The 19,360-nt window shown below is 43.3% G+C and overlaps 1 protein-coding gene across 1 annotated transcript in view; it reads right to left on the bottom strand.

The window, feature by feature from the left end:
• sdk2b (sidekick cell adhesion molecule 2b) overlaps window positions 1–19,360 on the bottom strand; it is a 428,005-nt gene that overhangs the window by 239,035 nt on the left and 169,610 nt on the right. Inside the window, exons 8-11 of the mRNA XM_048611111.1 lie at window positions 19,040–19,123; window positions 15,629–15,823; window positions 13,973–14,089; window positions 10,755–10,922 (exon numbers count right to left, since the gene is read on the bottom strand). Of these exons, the coding sequence (XP_048467068.1) occupies window positions 10,755–10,922; window positions 13,973–14,089; window positions 15,629–15,823; window positions 19,040–19,123 (564 nt within the window). The remainder of the gene's footprint in view (window positions 1–10,754; window positions 10,923–13,972; window positions 14,090–15,628; window positions 15,824–19,039; window positions 19,124–19,360) is intronic.

Genomic DNA, 19,360 nt, shown 5'->3' with positions numbered 1-19,360 from the left:
GAACACAGCAGGCCAATGCTGCTTGGCCTGCTGTGTTCATCCAGCTCTACACCTTGTTATCTCAGATTCTCCAGCATCTGCAGTTCCTACTATCTCTGAAACAATTTTAACCCCACTGCGAAGCCTCTTCTAAGGATGCTTACCTTGAAGAAGTTACCGTCCTCCCTCCGGAAAAAAATGATGCTGCTTGGCCTGCTGTGTTCATCCAGCTCTACACCTTGTTATCTCAGATTCTCCAGCATCTGCAGTTCCTACTGTCTCTGCTTCTTAGGACTTGTACTGCTTGATTAGACCAACCAATAATTTCAGAATATGAAACTGATCCATCACTTTGTCTGGGATTACCCTTCTTCAGGTCCCCACCTGAAACGTCAGTTTTCCTGCTCCTCTGATGCTGCCTGGCCTGCTGCGTTCCTCCAGCTCCACACTGTGTTATCTCTGACTCCAGCATCGGCAGTTCTTACTATCTCATCACTTTGTCTGGGTCACATTGTATCTTGGGAGCAGGGCAAATAATACACAAAGATTGCTTTGAACTCCACTGCTCCAAAATATCATACACATAAGGAGCTTTGGAATAGTTATTTTGAATCTGAATCTAAGGAAAACACCAATTCAAAAGAACTGCAGAAATGTGAGTGTTGAACGTGTTACGATGCTCATGTAACATCAATAGAGGGCGCTCTAACACAGATTGTTTACCTTGAGAACATTTCAAATAGAAATTTTGCATCGTTGCATTATAAGTCAAAAGTCCGACAGTTAACCCATGCACATGTATATAAAAACATACAAACGGAATGATGATAATCTTATACAAATTCACCTAGTCCATAAATGTCATTGTTGTTTTGGTTTAGAGTTTCTCTTCAATTTTATTTCATTTCTCTGCGACAACTTACTTATGGTAGAAGGCAGCTAAAGACAAATTGCAATGTTGTGTTGGGGCTGCAGTTTTCACCATCTTATACATTCATGATCTGCATGTAAGATCAGAGCTGCATACTAAGGCTGCACGACACTAGGTTAGGAGGCACAACATGATGGAATCAGAGAGTTACAAAATAACATTGACAGATGAAATGTGTGAGCAAACCCAAAGAGCCAATTGGGGAAATGTGAAATTATCAGTGGGGAACTCAAGGGTTACAGAGAAAATGCAGGAAAGTGGATGTGAGGAATGTTGGATCAGCCATTGAATGATGGAGCAGGCTTAAGGGGCTGAACAGCCTATTCCTGTTCCTTTTTTCTTATGGTCTTTGTTACTTGGATCTGAGAAAGGCAAAAGGGACTGTTTTTGTTACTGGCAAGAGATAGGCTGTAGAAAAGAGTAAAGGGATTTAGCTATTCCTGCACACAAATTAATAAAAGCTGGTGAGAGGAGCTGTGGGGCCACAGTGCAGATTCACTGGAATGATACCAGGGTTTAGAAAGTTATGTGGAGAGGTTGTATAAACTGGGTTGGTATTCCCTTGGGTTTGGAACAGTCGAAAGGTGCTCTAATTGAGATGTTTAAAATTATAAAGAGATTTGATACAGATAAGTTAGTTCCTCCAGTGAAAGAACTGAGAAAAAAGAGCAATTATTTTAAACCTAGAGCTCGGTGAGTTAGAAGTGAAATCAAGAGTACTTTCTCGCACAAGTGGAGATGGGAATTTGGAATTGACTTTGCAAAATGATGAGAATCCTGGATGAGTTGTAGTTTTCAAAATTGAGATTTTTGCATGATGAGGGTGTTAGGGACACGAACAAAGTTAGGTAAATGAAATTGAGAAATGCGTCAGTCTTGATCAAATTGAATGGTGGAATAGGCTCCTATTCATAAGTTTGCACTCCTATTGTTTCAGCACAGAAAAACCAACCTCTTTATTGGATCACTGTAAAAGATCGCAGTGAGTTCAAAACATGGTATTCTCATGGTAGCCTCTCTGTTTTTATTTACGACTGACGACAATCACATCACACACAGAATGTTGTGTTAGTGTTCAAGAAAATAAGCCTGGATAATGAAATGTAATGGATAGTTACTAAATTCTCTGTGCAGTTTGCTAAACAGGAGATGTATACAGATGAACAAGGATATTTAACCCATTCTAACTATTTCATCTGAAGTAAACTTTAATCACATCAGAGGTTCCAACCATTTCTTAATGATTCCACGATTTTTGTCTTCCTACCAGCCTTTCCGCATGCTTATCATATTTTTCTGTGAAGAATTCCTCAATGTTGGTCTTAGATTTTGTTCTTTCACAACCAGAACCCACATTCCTGACCTGCTTTCACAGACTAATTTGTTTGAGTTTGACCTTTTCTATCTCATTTACTCACTTAACCAGATCCTAAGAGGAGTGTTGCAGGAGCAGGACACCAGGTTTGAGGGCCCTTAATGTAGATTCTGCCCTTGCCCAATATTAGCTTGCATAGTGAAAACAAGTTGGATTTACCATGGTGTGAATTTCTGCCCTCAGAGAAGAAAATCATGGCAACAACAGGAAAAGGCCCTTAAGTGTCAATTAATTAGCAATTTAATCACTCCAATTGTCCCTGATCTGGGCAGGCTAACTGACGCATCATTCACTATGCATAAAATTACAGTGAGGACAGACGCAGGGATGGCTGAATATGTACCAAGAACCATGCCCATAGCACTGTGCCCAATCTTACATCCTACATTTATCTGCAAATCCACCCCAGGAAGAGTAAAATTCATCCCAATATTTGTGCTCAATAAATTATAGTTTTGTTCTATTTTGGGTATTTTCCCTTTCACAATTAGTTTCTGGCTTTTTTATATTTCAAAAACATACTTTATTCATAAAAATATCTTTATATACATACCTTATCAAGAAAGCAGTTTGGTTCTGTACAGTAGCACATGGAGAAGCAAACAAACATTATTTGTTTGTTGAACAAACATAGTTCTGAGGAAGGGTTACCAGATCCGAAACATTAACTCTGATTTTTTTCTTCACAGATGCTGCCAGACCTGCTGAGCATTTCCAGCAACTTCTGTTTTTGAAACAAACATTGGAGTTTGACTCTATCTAGCAAACAAACCAAAGGGATTCCTTACTAGTACGAGACTATATTTATATATATTTGAGGCACCAGGAAGGCCCATTAATTGAATGGACTCCCATTTAACTTCAGCAGGAAGACCTTAGACAGTGGTCTTTCCCCACTGCGTTTCGCAGCAGCTGCCCCGAGCTACACCCCTTAGCACATAGCCCTGGACCTTAGAATGTGCCAGTCTGTAACACTCGGTCAGGGTCAGCTCCTTGCTCTGGATGACCAACAAGTCTCGGGCAGGCAAAGAGCTTCTCTCAAGGAGTCGATGGTCCTCCAGGTGTAATCAATGTTTGTCTTGATGTGCATCCCAGGAAACAGACGGTATAGCACAGAGTCCTGCGTCACAGAGCTGCTCGGGACAAACCTTGACAAAAACCATAGCATGTTTCTCCAGATGTCCTTTGCAAAGGAACATTCCGGAAGGAGATGTGTCTCAGTCTCTACCGTCCCACAGCCACTTTGAGGGCAGTGTACAGTGGCACAGAGAGTCTGGGCACACATGAAGGATGGCACAGGGTTCTCACCACCAGACAAGCAATGTCTTGGCATTTGTTCGAAAGTTCTGGTGCTGAGGCATTCTGCCAAATGATTTTGACTGTGCTCAGAGAACACCCAACAGGATCCACTCTCTCCTCTTCCTGCAGGTTCTCAAGGATTCTATGTGTTGACCACCTCCTGATGAACTTGTGGTCGAATGTGATTCTTTTTGCAAATTTCTTCACAAAGGACAGGTGATATGGAATGGTCCAACTACGAGGCCAGTCCCATCCTTCACAACACTGGGGACAGGTAGAACCTCAGTACATTGTGACACTTGGTGTTTACATACTGAAGGTCTATGCACAGCTTGATGCAGTCACACATAAAGGTGACCATCAGGATGAGGGCAGCATCAGATACTTCCGACCAACCGCCTTATCCAGAGTTTTGTAAATGCTGTCCCTGAGGACACAGTCCATCTTAGACATCCAGATGAAGTGGACAAAGGCTCGGGTGACTGCAACAGCGCGGGTTCTGGGAATTGGCCAGACCTGTGCCACGTACTACAAGAGTGCCTCACACCTGATGACCAGGTTTTTACCCACAATAGAGAGGGAGCGATTCTCCCAACTGCCCAGTTTCTGCCTCACCATGGTGATACACTCCTCCCACAATTTTGTGCCCCTCCGAACCATATTCCCAGCACCTTCCGGTAATCTGTCCTGATGATGAAGGGAATGAAGGGTCGCTCCACCCCATTCCCAAAGAACATGGCCTTGCTCTTGCCTTGATGTACCTTGGCTCCTGAAGACAGTTCGAACTGGTTGCAGATGCTCATGATCCTGCCCATTGACAGCAGATCCGAGCAGAAAATGGCGACATCATCTATGTGCAGGTCTCCACTGCCTGGAATTGTCGTCCCTCTCACGCTCGCATCCTTCCTGATAGACTCAGTTAAAGGCTCTATACAACTCTCAAACAAGGTAGGAGAGAGTGGGCAGCCTTGCCTGACTCCAGATGTGATCAGGAAGCTTTCTGATTCCCACCTATTAATTGAAACTGCGCTAGCGATGATGGTGTAGAGCAGTCAGATCCACTGCAGATTCCCTCCCAAAGACCATTTTGGACAGCATATCCCTCATGTTGGTGTGTGATATCCTATCCTTGCTGATGTGGCAGGCATCTACCCCCTGTTCTGCATGTGGGGTGATCATATCCCTGAGGAGCGCAAGGCTCTCAGAGACCGTTCTGCCTGGTACAGCACAGGTTATGGTCAAGATGGCAGTACAGTAGGATGTTCCAACCAGAGCTCCTCTGCTCCTTCTGTTTCCTTCTCTTTTTTTACCCTTTTTGGTCCCTCGACAGATCTCAGCCTGCTCTCCCAGTGGCTCGTGGCTGGTCCCAGCCTAGTCTCTCGGCGGATCCCGGCCTGGTCTCTCAGTGGTATGTTGGCCAGTCTCTCACCGGCTTGTGGTGGTGTCTCAGCTTGGTGTGCCAGAGGATACTGCCAGGGCATGTTCCTGAGGCACCGGGGTAGGTCGGAGAGGGGGCAGTTTCAGCAACAGCGAAGGTATCTGTGGTGACTTGTCCAGAACAGACTGCACAGCGAGATAAGCGGAGGCCTCTTCAAAGACTGCCGAACTTCTAACTTATTCCTTTATTTTCCTAGTTTAAACTACAAAGGACTTTAATGTAAACTATTACCTATTTCCTTTTTTTCATATTTTATTAAGTAATGCTTAACTTTTTAACTCTTGTTTCTCTTACTACTTTATACCTAAGCACTTTTTGTACCTGGTTACGTTGTATGGCAACATTACACACTTTTCACTGTATTCCTTTAATTCTGTACTTGAGTACATATGGCAACAAAATCTAAAATCTAAAAGAATCGAAAGGTTTGGTCGGGGTGAATCACTGATCCCAGAGCAGACTTGACCTGGTTGGCAATGACTTTAGGCAGGATTTTGTAAACTGTATTCAGCAGTGAAATTGTTTGCCAATTTCTAACTTCCTACCTCTCCCTGTTCCGCTTGTAGATGATGGTGATGATAGGTTTCCTCATGGATCCACACATGCATACACTTCCAGCGGGTCCTGGCCAATCAATTCCCGCAGAGTCGAATACAACTCGCCAGTAAGCTGTCCCCTCCTGGAGTCTTATTCTTTTCTAAGGACTCGAGGGCCTTGGTCAGCTCATTCAGAGATAACGGCTGGTCCGGCTTCTCCAGTGTGCTGTTGTCTAAGAACTCTGTGATGGAGAACGCGAACAACTGGTAGGTTGCGCTTGCCTGTGGGCTTTGTGTCATGCAGTTTGGCATAAAAAGATTTGCTGATCCTCAGGATGTCAGACTGAGATGATGTTACCGAGCCATCTTCTTCCTTCAGACTGGTCTCCTCGTGCACCTTCCGGAAGACGAAACGCGAGCATGTCTCATCCTGTCCACGGTGCAGACCCTGGATTGGAAGATTATCTTGGAGGCCTCTGAGGCAAGAAATGAGGCTTGCCGGCTCTTCACCTGCTGGAGATGCTCTGACATCGACTGCCATGGTCTGCAGCAGGGGTAGGTTCTGCATGTTTTTTTGAAGTTTGGACAGTTTTCCCAATGTCTCTCTCATCTTTGAGAATAAATAAAAAAACCTCTTAATGTTCCCCTTGACCATTTCCCACCAGTCCGTTGGAGACTCAAAGAGATGCTTCATGGTTCTCCAACCTGTGTAATCCCTTTTGAGCTACACAATGGTTTCTGGGGTCAACAGTTTCACGTTCAGCTTCCATGTTCCCCCACTGATCATCTTGTAGGTGACAGCTGTCCAGCAGGAGTCAGTGGTCGGAGAAGAACGCTGGCTTGATGTCGGTGGGTCTGACTGAGAATGTGAGATGCAGACAGAAAATCTATCCTTGAGCAGATTAGACACGTCTGGCCATGACCAGGTGTATCTACGCTGGGCTCCATCTACAGATGGTGCTGAAGATCTCATACAGCTTGGCGACTTTAACTGTTTCCATCAGGAATCTGGACGCGGTGTCCGGTTTACTGTCAGCCCCTCTGAATCATCCATCCGCATCGGTGATGCAGTTGAGATCTCCGGCCAGAAAGACCAGCCTGGATGGGGCCAGCAGGATGTCCAGCTGCTCACTCTTTACCCACCGAGGTGTACATGTTAATTAGCCTCAGGGGAGCATTTTTGTACATGATATCAGCTATTGGGAGGCACTCACCCACCACCTCCTTAACCTCAGAGATGGTAGAATTGCCTCCACGCAGCAGAATACCTCAGCTGGACGAACGGCAATCGTTTCCCCCCTTGACCAAATTGAAGGCCCATGGGCCAAGAAGCTCAACCATTTCCTGCAGCTGCTGAGGTGCAATATCCCGCACTCCTGCACAAACAGGAGGTCTGCTTTGACATTCACCTGGTAAACCAACATGAAAACACACTGCACAGTAGATTTAACACCATGTACATTAATACTGGCAATTTTAAAACCCATTTTGTCAGTATATAGAAATACCTGTAGACCCAATTCCCGTTCACCTACAGTCTTGTTACTGGGGGACTCCTTGCATCCCCGTGGTGCGGATGAACTGTTGGACACTCTCCGCACTGAGGTAGCTGTCCTGTTCCCGATCCGGAGTTGTCAGGGCGGGAGAAAAGCCAAGAAGGTCTGGTTCACAGTCTGGCAGAGGGACTGTCGTGCTCTGCTCCTTATTGCTGCTCCCAGTTTCCCGGAGCTGCGGCGCGGTCGGTAATCCCTTGGTTCCCAATGGCTGGAGGTATGGGCTTCACCAGTCCCCTCATGACGTCCGGTGTTTCCGGGTTGTGGGGTGCTCCTCTCCTTCTCCCCTCCTGGTGCTGTGCCTCCTGTTTTTGTGTTGCTGGCCATCCCTCTGCATGTCTTCATTGTCAGAGGAGCTGCTGGTGTGTCCGTCGTGCAGCTGCCTCTTTCCATTTTGTTGTCTCTCCAGTTTTCACTAATCCACCTCCTTCATTTCCTCCTTCTCCATTGACGCCGTCTGTTCAGGTGGGAGGTTGGGTTGGTTGTTGTGCCTCTGTGCTGGCTGTGTTTTCCTCCTCCTTCTGGGTGTCCCTCATTTTAGTTTTCTTGCTGGAGGATGGCGAGTTATTGAATTGGCATTCGGCCAAAGCCAGCATAAAGAACTGCCAATTGCACCTCACTCAACCCGACAATCCTCAAAGTTCTCCTCACAATCCCAATCCAGAGATGATCTTGAAACCTTCTGACGATGATGAAGGTTTTCCATACTGAATCAGAAACGGAGGAGACTCAGAAATTGGTTGAGAATATTTGTTTCCTGATCCAGAAGTAGCTTTTTCCTTACTTGCAACCTTTAGTCAATGAGTAGCAGGGCCACAGCTGTAATAGCTACACAACTGAGCAACAGGAGATGATTTTGAACAAAACAATCTCAATGTATTTCTCAGTGCAGGCCACCTGTGATATTTGAGCCGGAGAAACGTCTATTTTGAAATTAATCTATTCTGTGCATGCAAAGTAGGTATAGTTTGCATATCAAGGAGAGCCAATCTAATTAATAAATATTCAGGCAGTAAGGAACTGAAAAGCATTCATTCATTATGGTTTTAATTAACATCCTTGATTGAAGTTTCTCACGTAATTTTATCTCATTACAAATCATACTGGGGTGTACTGTGATGTTGATGTTTATTGTAAAGCCCATGATGCAAGCCTGAAGCTTGGCACACCACAGTTATCAAAATGTCTGGAAACAGGAAATCCTCTGATGAAGAGTCATCGAGACTTAAAATGTTAGTTTGCGCTCTCTTTCCACGGATGCTGCCTGACTCACCATGATTTCCGGCATTTTTTGCTTTTGGTACAGATTCCAGAATCTGCAGTAATTTGCTCCTATCAAAATGCCTTCTCTATTTCACTGCCATAAGCTTACTTGACAGGACCGTACGAGAGATGGAGAGGGTGGATCCTGTCTCATGGTTCCCTGAGCAGGCTGTCAACGTCATTTGGCAGAATGCCTCATCACCAAAACTTTCCAACAAGCACCAATACATCGCTTGGCTGGTGGTGAGAAGGGCACTATCATTCTGGTACGCCCAGTCAGTCTGCGCTACTGAACGCTCCCCTCAAAGCAGCTCTGGGGGTGGGTTGAGACTTTCACACATCTCCTGCTGGAATGTGCCTGGAGGTCCATCAACTCGGTGAAAGACACTCTTTGATCTGCCCTAAACTTGATGGTATTCCAGAACAAGGAGTTGACCCTGACTGAGACCGGCACATTCCAAGGTCCACGACTGCTGAGGATCGCACTAAAGCTTGGGTCAGTTGCCATCAAGGTACAGTGGGGAAAGATCACTGTCTGAGGTCTTCTGCTGAAGTTAACTGGGGGTCCATTCAGTTATTGGACCCTCCAAGTGCCTCAAATGCATGTAAATATAGTCTTGTACAATAAGAGATGTCCTTGGTTTGTTTGGATAGAGTCAAACTCCAATGTTTGTTTGTTTCCTTGATATGTTACTGTATAGAGAGTCCGAGCTGAGAACCTTCATCATCAGAAGGTCTTGAATTCATTGCTGGATTGTGACTGCGAGCAGAATGTGGAAGATTGTAGGCTGAGCTGGGCTGAAATTGGTGGATCTTCATGGCTTCAGCCTAACACCAATTCGCTGATCAGCCAACCAGAGCTATGACCTCTGTTAGTGCCTGTGCCCCAGGCCAACGGGTCAGCAATTCAGTCAGGGTGCCTGTGAAGAATATGGAGAACCAGGCCATCTTCCTGAGAGGAGTCCTGCTATTTGCTGTGGGTTCTAAGCAGCAGATACTTTCTAACTGTAGATTTCCCGACCGGGACGACTTTGATGAAACCATCAGGAGCGTGAAACAATGTTAGTGTCTCCTGAAGGTATTTGAGAAGAAAGGAGGTGAGGGTCCCCTCTCTGTGGCACTGTTTTTCCTTCTGCCTGCACGGGTTGTTACAATCCCCACATCCCAGCAGCAGATGTCCTGATCTTCCTGAGAAGGAACGTATGCTTGAAGGAGGCAGCACCGATGTAGTGGACCCCTTTGGAATCTGGACCAGCAAGCTGCAGGTCAAGGTAACCCTAAAGGTGGATGCTACTGGGAAATTTCTCTACCTACCCTTCAGCTTTGTGATCAAAGGGAGACAAGGCTACCTGTCATATGTGGGGCAGCCCAGAATGTGCTGAACCTGCAGGAAGTCAGGGAACATGTCACTTTGCAGGAACTGCAAACAGGAGGGGCACCTGACTAAGGACTGCAAGGAGTCCAAGGGCTGCAACCTGTGTGGGAAAGTAGGCCACCTACACAAGGCCTGCCCAAAATATGAGTGGAGGGGTGTGCGTGCCACACTCAGACGGCCAGAAGTAGCAACGTAGGCTGTGGACCCCCAAAGGACAGCAATGTGCCACCCTCCAGCAAGAAAACTGAAAGGACAGGCACCCAGAAGGAGGGACAGGCCAGAGAGAATGAAAAGTTAGCCAGCGCGGAGACACAGCAAGCAACCCAACATTCACCTGAACAAACAGAGTCAATGAAGGAGGAGGGGGAGTGGATACTGGTGAGAAACAACCGCAGTCCCACAGCAAAACGGAAAGAGGCAGCTGCACGATGGACACACCAGCTGCTCCTGTGATGATAAAGACTTGTGGAGGGATGGCTACAAGCAAAACAAGAGGCACAGCACCATGGGGGAGGAGGAGGCGAGTGGTCTGTTCCTCGGAATGCACACCGAGACAAACATCAACTCAGTGAAAGATTCCCTTTGGTCTGTCTGAAACTTGTGTAAAGATTTGACATCGACCGAGTGTTTCAGACTGGCACATTCTGAGATCCAGGACTATATGCTGAGGGACACACTAACGCTTGGGGCAGCTGCAGCCAACGTGCAGTGGGGAAAGACCACCATCTAAGGTCTTTCTGCTGAAGTTAAATGGGAGTCTGTTCAGTTATCAGACCCTCCTGGTGCCTCAAATGCATGTAAATATAGTCTTGTACAGATAAGAAATGTCTTGGGTTTGTTTGTTCTACTTATGTAGAGACTGCATACAGAATCAAACTGCTATAGTGACTATGTCTGTAAATAAAGATGATTTTATCAATAAAGTATATTTTTGATATAAAAAAAAGGTATGGAGCATTTGTAGTTAGAAGATACTTCCATTTTCCAAACGGTATCATCTCTTACCCCACACAACGAGATCTCCAGAAGCCTCATCAACTCCTCGAGAATTGATAGCCAGACATGTGTAACTCCCAGCATCTGAGATGTGGGAAGGGCTGATAAGAAGGCTGCCAGATTCCAGTAGTGTGAAGCGAGGTAATTGGACAGACCCACTGGCAAGTACTTTCTCTCCTGTTATAATTAGAAATAGAAATTCAGAGATCATTGGATTTAAGTTGCAGTCCACACTACAGTACCACAACTAAGGCACAAATAAACCATCAGTTGGAAATGCTGATTGCTTTATAAAATAAAAACACTCCACTCTCATGATACAAAACCATTACGTTGCCACCTCTCAAAAATGGAAATCCTGCCCATCGACTATGCCAAAATTAGTTGCTACTTTTCTTCAGGAGGTACCCAAGGACATTCTTGCTATCACGTTTGATCCAGAAATGAAATCGTACCCTCAAGTTTATGCCATCCCTTCAACCATGCAATAGTGCAGCATCACCCAACTTCATCCTGTGTCAGTTCATCATAGCTGAGACACTCATACATACCAATGGAATAGTCCTTACTTTGATTATTAAAATGCATTCCTGTCTACTCTCCCACATCCTACCCTCTATTAATGTGATAGCTTCCAAAACTCAGTATACCATTTTTAAAAATTCATTCATGGGATATGGGCATCACTGGCTGGGACCCTCCTTAATTTCCCTCAAGAAAGTGGTGGTGAGCTGCCTTCTTCAACCAATGCCATTCATCTAACTCACAGCAAGTCACATTCCCCAATCAGCCCTCATGCTTGTTAACCTAAATTGGTTCCCAGTCAGGCACTGTTTTAATTTTTAAATTCTCACTCAGTTTTCAAATTCTTCCAAGGCCTTGCCTCTCCCTATTGCAGAACATCCTCTACCACGACCTTTGGGCGTCCCCAATTTTAATTGTTCCACCACTGGTGGCTATGCCTTCAATCACTGAGATCTCAGGCTCTTGAATACCCTCCCTACATCTCTACACCTTTCCATCACACTTTTCTCCTTGAGGTTCTCAGAACCACGATTTTTGACCAGATTTTTCTGAATCTAACCTAACATTTCCTTATGTGGCCTGCTGTAACACCTTGTTTTATAAACCCTCTGTAAAGTGCCCTGGGGCAGTTAATTGCAGAAAACTACTCTATATTAGTTTTTAGTGATAGTAAAATCTGCTGGGGGTGAGGTGGAGAAGACATGAAAATGGATGCTGAGAGTAAGTGAAAAATGGCAAGGGTGAGTTAGTACAAACAGAATGGCACACTGGTCAAGAAAGGGGACTGTCTGAGTTCAAAAGAAACAGTGACCGAAGATTATTACTGGACACACCATTAAAGGTTATCTGGATTGAGTGAGAGTGTACCCAACAGCAGTGAATGCTAGGAATCCAGAAGTCCAGACTGGGCACAGCTACTTCAAGAACATGAATATTGTTTCAGGTGCCCAGGTAATTCAGAGAAGGCACAAGACTTGTAAGTATTCCTTTTATTTGCAAAGAATGGATCGCCGTTTATGAATGTATGTCATTTCTAGCAAATATAAAGCAGCCACAATATGAGCTCAATTGTTTGTGTTTTGTAACTCGGGAGCTTTGGGAGCTGATAGTTCCTCACTGTTTTCTCCATAGTGATACCTCAGCCAATCAGAACTGACTTGCCAACCAATCAGCAGCCTTCTCTCCTACAGTACAAATTGCTGTGAGGATTTGACGAGTGCAAGAAAAACGAACTTCAGCAGCATTGCTCGCTTTTCAGCAATATTCAATATCTCAAGCTGCTGGCTTTTAAACTTTATTGGATTAAATGGCATAAGGGCCGGTTGCAACAGATACATGGAACGACCATGACCTGCAAATTCCCCTCCAAGCCAATCACTATCCTGATCTGGTAATATATCATACAAACAAAGAAGAAGAGTAGGTCATTTTACCCTTCCAGCCTGCTGTACCATTGAATATGATCATGACTGATTTTAACCTCACCTCTATATTTCTGCATATTTCCAACAATCTTTCATCTCTTGGTAATCAAGAACCATTTAGAGATACTGCATCCATTGCCTTTTGAGGAAGGGAATTCCAAAGATGTACAAACCTTGTTAGAGAAAAACTATTCCTCTCAGAGGGGGATTCCTTCAGACTGACTGGGTAAAAATTCTGAAACTCCCTTCCTACACTAAATGGACTGAAGCCGGTAAAGAAAGTAGCTCACCACCACCTTCTCAAGGGCAATAAGGGATGTGCAATAAATGCTGGTCCAGCCAGTGAACCCAAATCCCATGAATGAATATGTAAAAGATTACACAAACAACTACTGACTGAATGACCAGACAATTGCTTGTTTTTAATTTATTTTTTGGATTATTGGTGAGTTGTTAGTATTGCAGGGGCATGGTTTTACCTACCAGACGAGGGATCAGGAAATATTTTGAAAAAGCATTTGTTCTTCCAAGGAATATATACGAAATGCAGTTTATTTAATCATTTGTGTGATTTCATGAAGATTAAAATGTAATACTGATCAAGTGAAGTGTATCAATAATGATGAAACTTAATTTTAATACAAGGTACTTATAGTCTTGTTGTTTTCTGTTGAAGATCAAGTCAGAGTCATCTCATTATTGTTAACACTCTTGTTGGATGTACCACATACAAAAGGCTACATATGGTCTTTCACATTGAATCCATTTTGCAGGATCTCTCCAAATAGAAGCAACATTATTGGAGGAAATGACTTGAAAATAGCCTTTGGAAGCCTGGAAGCTCCATTTGGAGGGAGGATTTCTTCTGTACTTCCAATTATTGAATGCTAGCAGTAGCTAAAGTAAAAATCTACCATCAGTTTAGGTCCATCATTTGGGTCTAACCATAGGCACCTGAGACATAAGTCTATCTGTAAAAGCCAGGAGCACATATATCACTCTGTACAACAGCAAGGAAGATGCTGCAAAACTGACAAATTTATGAATGACTTAAATGCATATGTGTCATGTTCATGAGTTATCAGCTACTGGCCATGACCAATTCCAGCATCCACATTAGATTTATTGAGAATTTATGATTAAACCCATGTAATGCGAACAAGACAGGGTCAGATTGTGGAAATGAACAGTACAGAAATGCTGGAGTTAGCAAATTGAAAGAAATGGAACACTCATGAAATGTGTTGCATACAACAGCAGTTACATATTAATACTTGCCTCTTTGCCAGGTGATTGCTGGCCGTGGTGCCCCTGATGTTTCACAAGAAAGAATGACTGATAGCCCATCAATCACTGTGCTGTCTGATGGTCCCTTAGTAATATTAGGAGAAATGCCTGTAACAATCATAAAAAATTAATACTGTTGTTCACACTAATTAATCAATCTCAGTATGCTGAGTGATGTTGTTCCAAATTTATTTTGTAGCAATATTAATGTTATTTTTGTTAAAGCAATATTAATTGTACGTAATATATCTTGAATATTATCCAATAGTCAATACTGGAAAGAAATTAGATTTTATACCTACACACTTGATTCAACATAAATATAGAATGGTCAAATGCCCCAGATATCTGGATGGTCTCCTGGAATACCGCATGAATCTCCAGGACCTGTCTCCTGGTCATTTATTATGTTTTTAGTGCCTGACATATTAAATGAATTCTTTTTCTCTCCAATTTCCTCCTTGCAAAACCCTTCCAAATCTTTCCCCTTTCCCTGCCCTTGGTTCCCCCTATTTTTGACTGGTAGCATCCTGGTTCTTGGAAGTTCTTGCACAACAACTGGTGACATGAAGCACGAACAAAGATACTGAACCACAGAGGATCTAAGTTTTATGCAACAATGCAAATACAATCACATTTGCAGAGGTCCTTCATCAAATACCACTTTTTCAAATATTATATGATCAAATTTCTGTGAATACAGTAGTTTGAACTGAAGGGATAAGAAAGAGTCTGACCCTCATTAAGTCAAGTGGAATAAAGCAGTAATGATATATGCCAATAACAATGCATCTTGGATGTTTGTTCAGGGAGGGGCAGCAAATCATTTTCCAAAATAATTTTGATCTTGATTTCAACCTGAAACTTCTATGGGCTCTACATATAGGATGATCTTCTTATCTTGCCACCCAGGTATAAAGCCAATTGCAGGTGGACATTGATGAAGAAAATTAGGTGGTAATATATAACTGGCACTGATATGTAAGGAGTTCGTTTTACATGAAAATACCTAGTTGAAAATCTATCCCACTATGTTTTGTTTTACATGTATCAGGTGACTAGTTGATTTATGCAATTGACTGGAAGTCATTTAAGATTCATACTAAAAGCGCATTTTAATTAAACTGGCTTATAGATGATTACCACCCATTCTCTGATTCCAGCCGATCACCACAGACTCCCTTGGTCTCTACTACTTCCAAACTGCTCAATGTGTGCAGGCTGTGTGAGGGCTGCTGACTGGTCTCCAAAAATCAACATGGCACCTCTCACACTCCACCCATTATTGGCTGGCACATTTGCTAAACTTTAATTAGTTGTAGAGGAAAAGATCACTTAGGGAGTGCCACAACCAACCCGTATGGCCAGGCAACATATATATGACCCAGAGATGGTAAGTCTATGGTGGTTTCTCCTAATCAAACACTTCCATTGTTTAAGTAAAACACCCTCCATGGTTCACAATATTCAACAGAGAAGCCATACAAAACCTTCAGACCCCTCAGATTTCTTCTAAAGATGAAAGAAAATGTCATCCTTAGAAGTTTAGATTTGTATAATTGCGGCATTGCTCATCAATCCAGAAATGTCAACTAAGTTAAGACTGGATGACAGTTATCAGAATAGCTTAAATGATAATTTACTTACTGGTAACAGCAAGATAGGTGAAAGTTTGCACCTCACCAGCATCATTTCTAGCGAAGCATTGGAACATGCCCGTGTCATCAGGCATCAGTCCACTGATCTGTAGGCTGCCATTGGATAGCACCTTATATCTGGGCACATTTAACCTTGTGATCAGTGTTGCATCTTTATACCAGTATATCACTGGCAATGGGACACCTGCAATCACATAAATTAATGATTGAAATCTTTGATAAATATGTGATGCTTGAATAAAGTACTTCCAGGAAGCAAGTTTACTATACATTGTTGGTATTCTTTCATGTGCACCATGATCTCCTTATGGTGGGGTTGCCAATAAATATAGAACATGCATTGAATCCAAGAAGACTTTTGACATAACTAATTTAAATTAGAACACTGAAAATATGCAAAGTTGGAAATTTGAACAAATAATATTTAGAGCCTGAAATTGTCAAATTGCTCTTTTGTAATAATCCATTTTACCAGCATAACAAACACAACCTTGACCCATTGCTTTAGAAATTTTCCAGTTCTTAGTTGTTCAAAGCACATCTGAACTGCCCAATTTCATAACCTCCTAATGTCACATCGTTTTGCACTCTCTGCTCCTCCCAGATACAAATGTTGTGGCAGTCTCAGTGCATGTTTCATACCAGTAATACATTCTACCAGAATATACTAAGGAACAGCATTACAGAAGTGTAACATGCATTCATCCCAGGAACAGGAACCGGATTTGGAATAAATAGTAAATTGATCCCACAGGTGCCGATTGAAGCTGGGCTATCACTGCAGGGATGCCAACAGCCATCCAATGCCTTGATGATGAAATTATTATACAATACAATACAGAACAGGAACAGGCCCTTCGGCTCACCAAGCCTGCACTGATTCCTATTCCTTATTTAGAACTGCTACTTATTGCCCAGATGTGGTTTCTATCTCCCTGTTCGCCTCTCATTCATGTGTCTATCAAGATAGGCCTTAAACATTGCTAACGTGCTTGCACTGGCAGTGCATTCCTGGCATCCACCACACTCAGTGTGGAACATTTTCCTCGCACTTCTCCCCTAAACTTTCTCTCTCTCACCTTGAACCTGTGCTCTCTTGTAGTTGATCTTTACACCCTGGGGAGAAAGCCTCTGACTATCCACCTTATCTATGCCTCTCATAATTTTGCAGATCTCTATCAGGTTAGCCCTCAGCCTCCTTGTTTCCAGTAAAAACAATCCCAGTTTATCCAACCTCTCCTCCAAACTAAAACCGTCCAGACTAGGCAACATCCTGGTAAACCTTCTCTGCACCCTCTCCAAAGCATCCATGTCCTTCTGGTAGTATGGTAACCAGAACTGCACGCAACATTCCAAATGTGGCCTACCTAAAGTTTTATACAGCTGTAACATAACTTGTCAACTTTTATATTCGATACTCTGGCCAACGAAGGCATGTGTGCTGTATGCCTTTTTGACCATCTGTTCTTCATGTTTGATATGGACTATTAGCGACAACTGGTTATTCAACAACAATAAAAATCACCACTCAACACATTCTTGCTCACATCTGACATCCACATGTTAACTTCCAAAGAAGGGTCAATGGCCAGTAATCGGAATTGTTAACTCTTGGCAATTGCTTTCCTTTTGTCCTCAAGGCGTTGAATCAAATTTTAACACTCAAATTCCAGCCATGGCTGAAAATATGTGACTCAGTAGAAACAGGGAAATAAACCTGGCACCTGTGGCCTGTAGTAATTGTAATGAGGTCGGCCAGATGGACTTCATAGAATATGAGTTCCCTGATCGGGGCTGTTGATTTGTTTGAATCAGGGAGCCCTGTCTAACAGATATAAACAGGAATGTCAGAAATCCTGCTCTTTCTGAGAGCTGACTCTGAGGGAGCTGGGCCAGTGTCAAGAACTCTCCACATGTAAACAAAGGGTGACTGAATGCTACTTGTTATGTAAGGACTGCTCCATACCATCTGTCATCCAATAGGCTGGCAGAAAGAGCAATCCAAACTATGAAGCCCGGCTAAAAGAAACAGCCCACAGCTTCACTAGATACCAAACTGTCCCAGTTCCTATTTGATTATAGGACCACCCCGCACACAACTACAGGGATAGCTCCAGCAGAGTTGCTAATGGGGAGAAGACTCTGCACCAGGTTAAATCTGATCTTCTCAAACCTGGAGTTGGTGGGGGGTGGGGGTGCACAGTGTGAAATGGCATCAGAAACGCCAATGCCTGACAGATGACTCTACTAAGTGAGAGAGACAGTTTACTTCAGGGGATGAAGTTTGGTGTAGGAACCACAGGAATGGCCCTGTATGGGTAAGAGGCATGGTCAACACGAGATCAGGTCCAGTGACATAAAAAGTTCAGGTAGGTGTGACGGTCCTGAACAAGTACATGGACCATTTGAAAGTTGCAATCTCACTAATGGTGCAGGAGGAAAACGTGCCCAGCTCTCCAACTGTTCCAGAACCCAAAGTTTCTCCCTCTCCATTAAGCACTGAAGATACCTTGCAATCTGAGGTAGACATGGTGGATGTTGCCATCTTGATGACTTTGCCGCTGAAGAGGAGAATGAATTTCTTCCGAGATGCTCCGGGTGCAAGAGGCCAGCTACTGTGTGTTACACACTTGCCTGTAACAGTCGCAGAGTCAGAGGAACCTGACCTGGTGTTAAAACACCTGACGCGGTGCTACAAAAAAAAGAACCAGCCTATGTCCTTGGACTCAGAGGGGCAGGGATGTAGTGATTGTCATGGGGTCAGCCAGGTGGACCTCATAGAATGAATTCCCTAATTGGGTCTGTTAATCCGGTTCTATAAGGGAGCCCTGGCTGACAGATATAAACAGGAGTTTCAGAGGTTCTGTTCATTCTGAGAGTTGGTTCTGAGGGAACTGGATCAGTGTCAAGGACTTTCCATCTGTAAATAAAGGGTGACTTGGTGATGGGATACTGGCCTCTGTGGAGTTATTTCATGTCCCATATGGTTTAAGAACTCTGAAACTTCATGGATTTTAATTTGTGATTTTGTGACTGTTCTTCATATCTTAACATGACAGGAAAGGTACCTAGCAGCAGCTCTTCAGAGAATTTGCACTCTAAGCATTTTTAAAAAAAAGAAATGTATTTCTCAAACCAACTCAATAAAATTGCATAAGTCCTGAATTTCATTTCGTGATTTCACGCACAGGGATCTGAGGGAACAAAATGTGTCACCTGCCAAAACAATGTAAAAATGGTTACTCATTCAGATGCCGAGTGATCACTCAACATTACAGAATACAGGCAGTCACCAGGAAAAGGAGTACCTCAAATATAATGTATCACTTAATATCCAGCCTCATTCGTATATAATGCTCCTACTGAATTTAATAAACAATAAACAGTCTGTGAATTATACCTTGAGCCTGACACGGAATATCCACTACTTTCTCTATCTCAGCTGTCATGTGACGCTCTGGTTCCAGGATTAGCTGTGGCGGCTCTGCAAGAAATGAAAGACTGAATGTGAATTTTTTAAAGTAAACTTTGAGTCCTATGGAAATATTTCTGTTGACAAAATGTGAATTAAAATTATCATTGATAAAACTTTAATCATCCTGAGGATATGTTTCACTACATTCTCAAACCATAATCTCCCTAATAGTATGAATTGGCCAGGCAATTTTCCAGATCCATGACATGAAATGATTTTTTATTGCAGTCAGATCATTAATCAGTA

The sequence above is a fragment of the Rhincodon typus genome, chromosome 23 (genome assembly GCF_021869965.1).
Source record: "Rhincodon typus isolate 14 chromosome 23, sRhiTyp1.1, whole genome shotgun sequence".
NCBI lineage: Eukaryota > Metazoa > Chordata > Chondrichthyes > Orectolobiformes > Rhincodontidae > Rhincodon > Rhincodon typus.
Note: the sequence above shows the minus strand (reverse complement) of the source record. Positions and strands in the feature narration are given on the sequence as shown.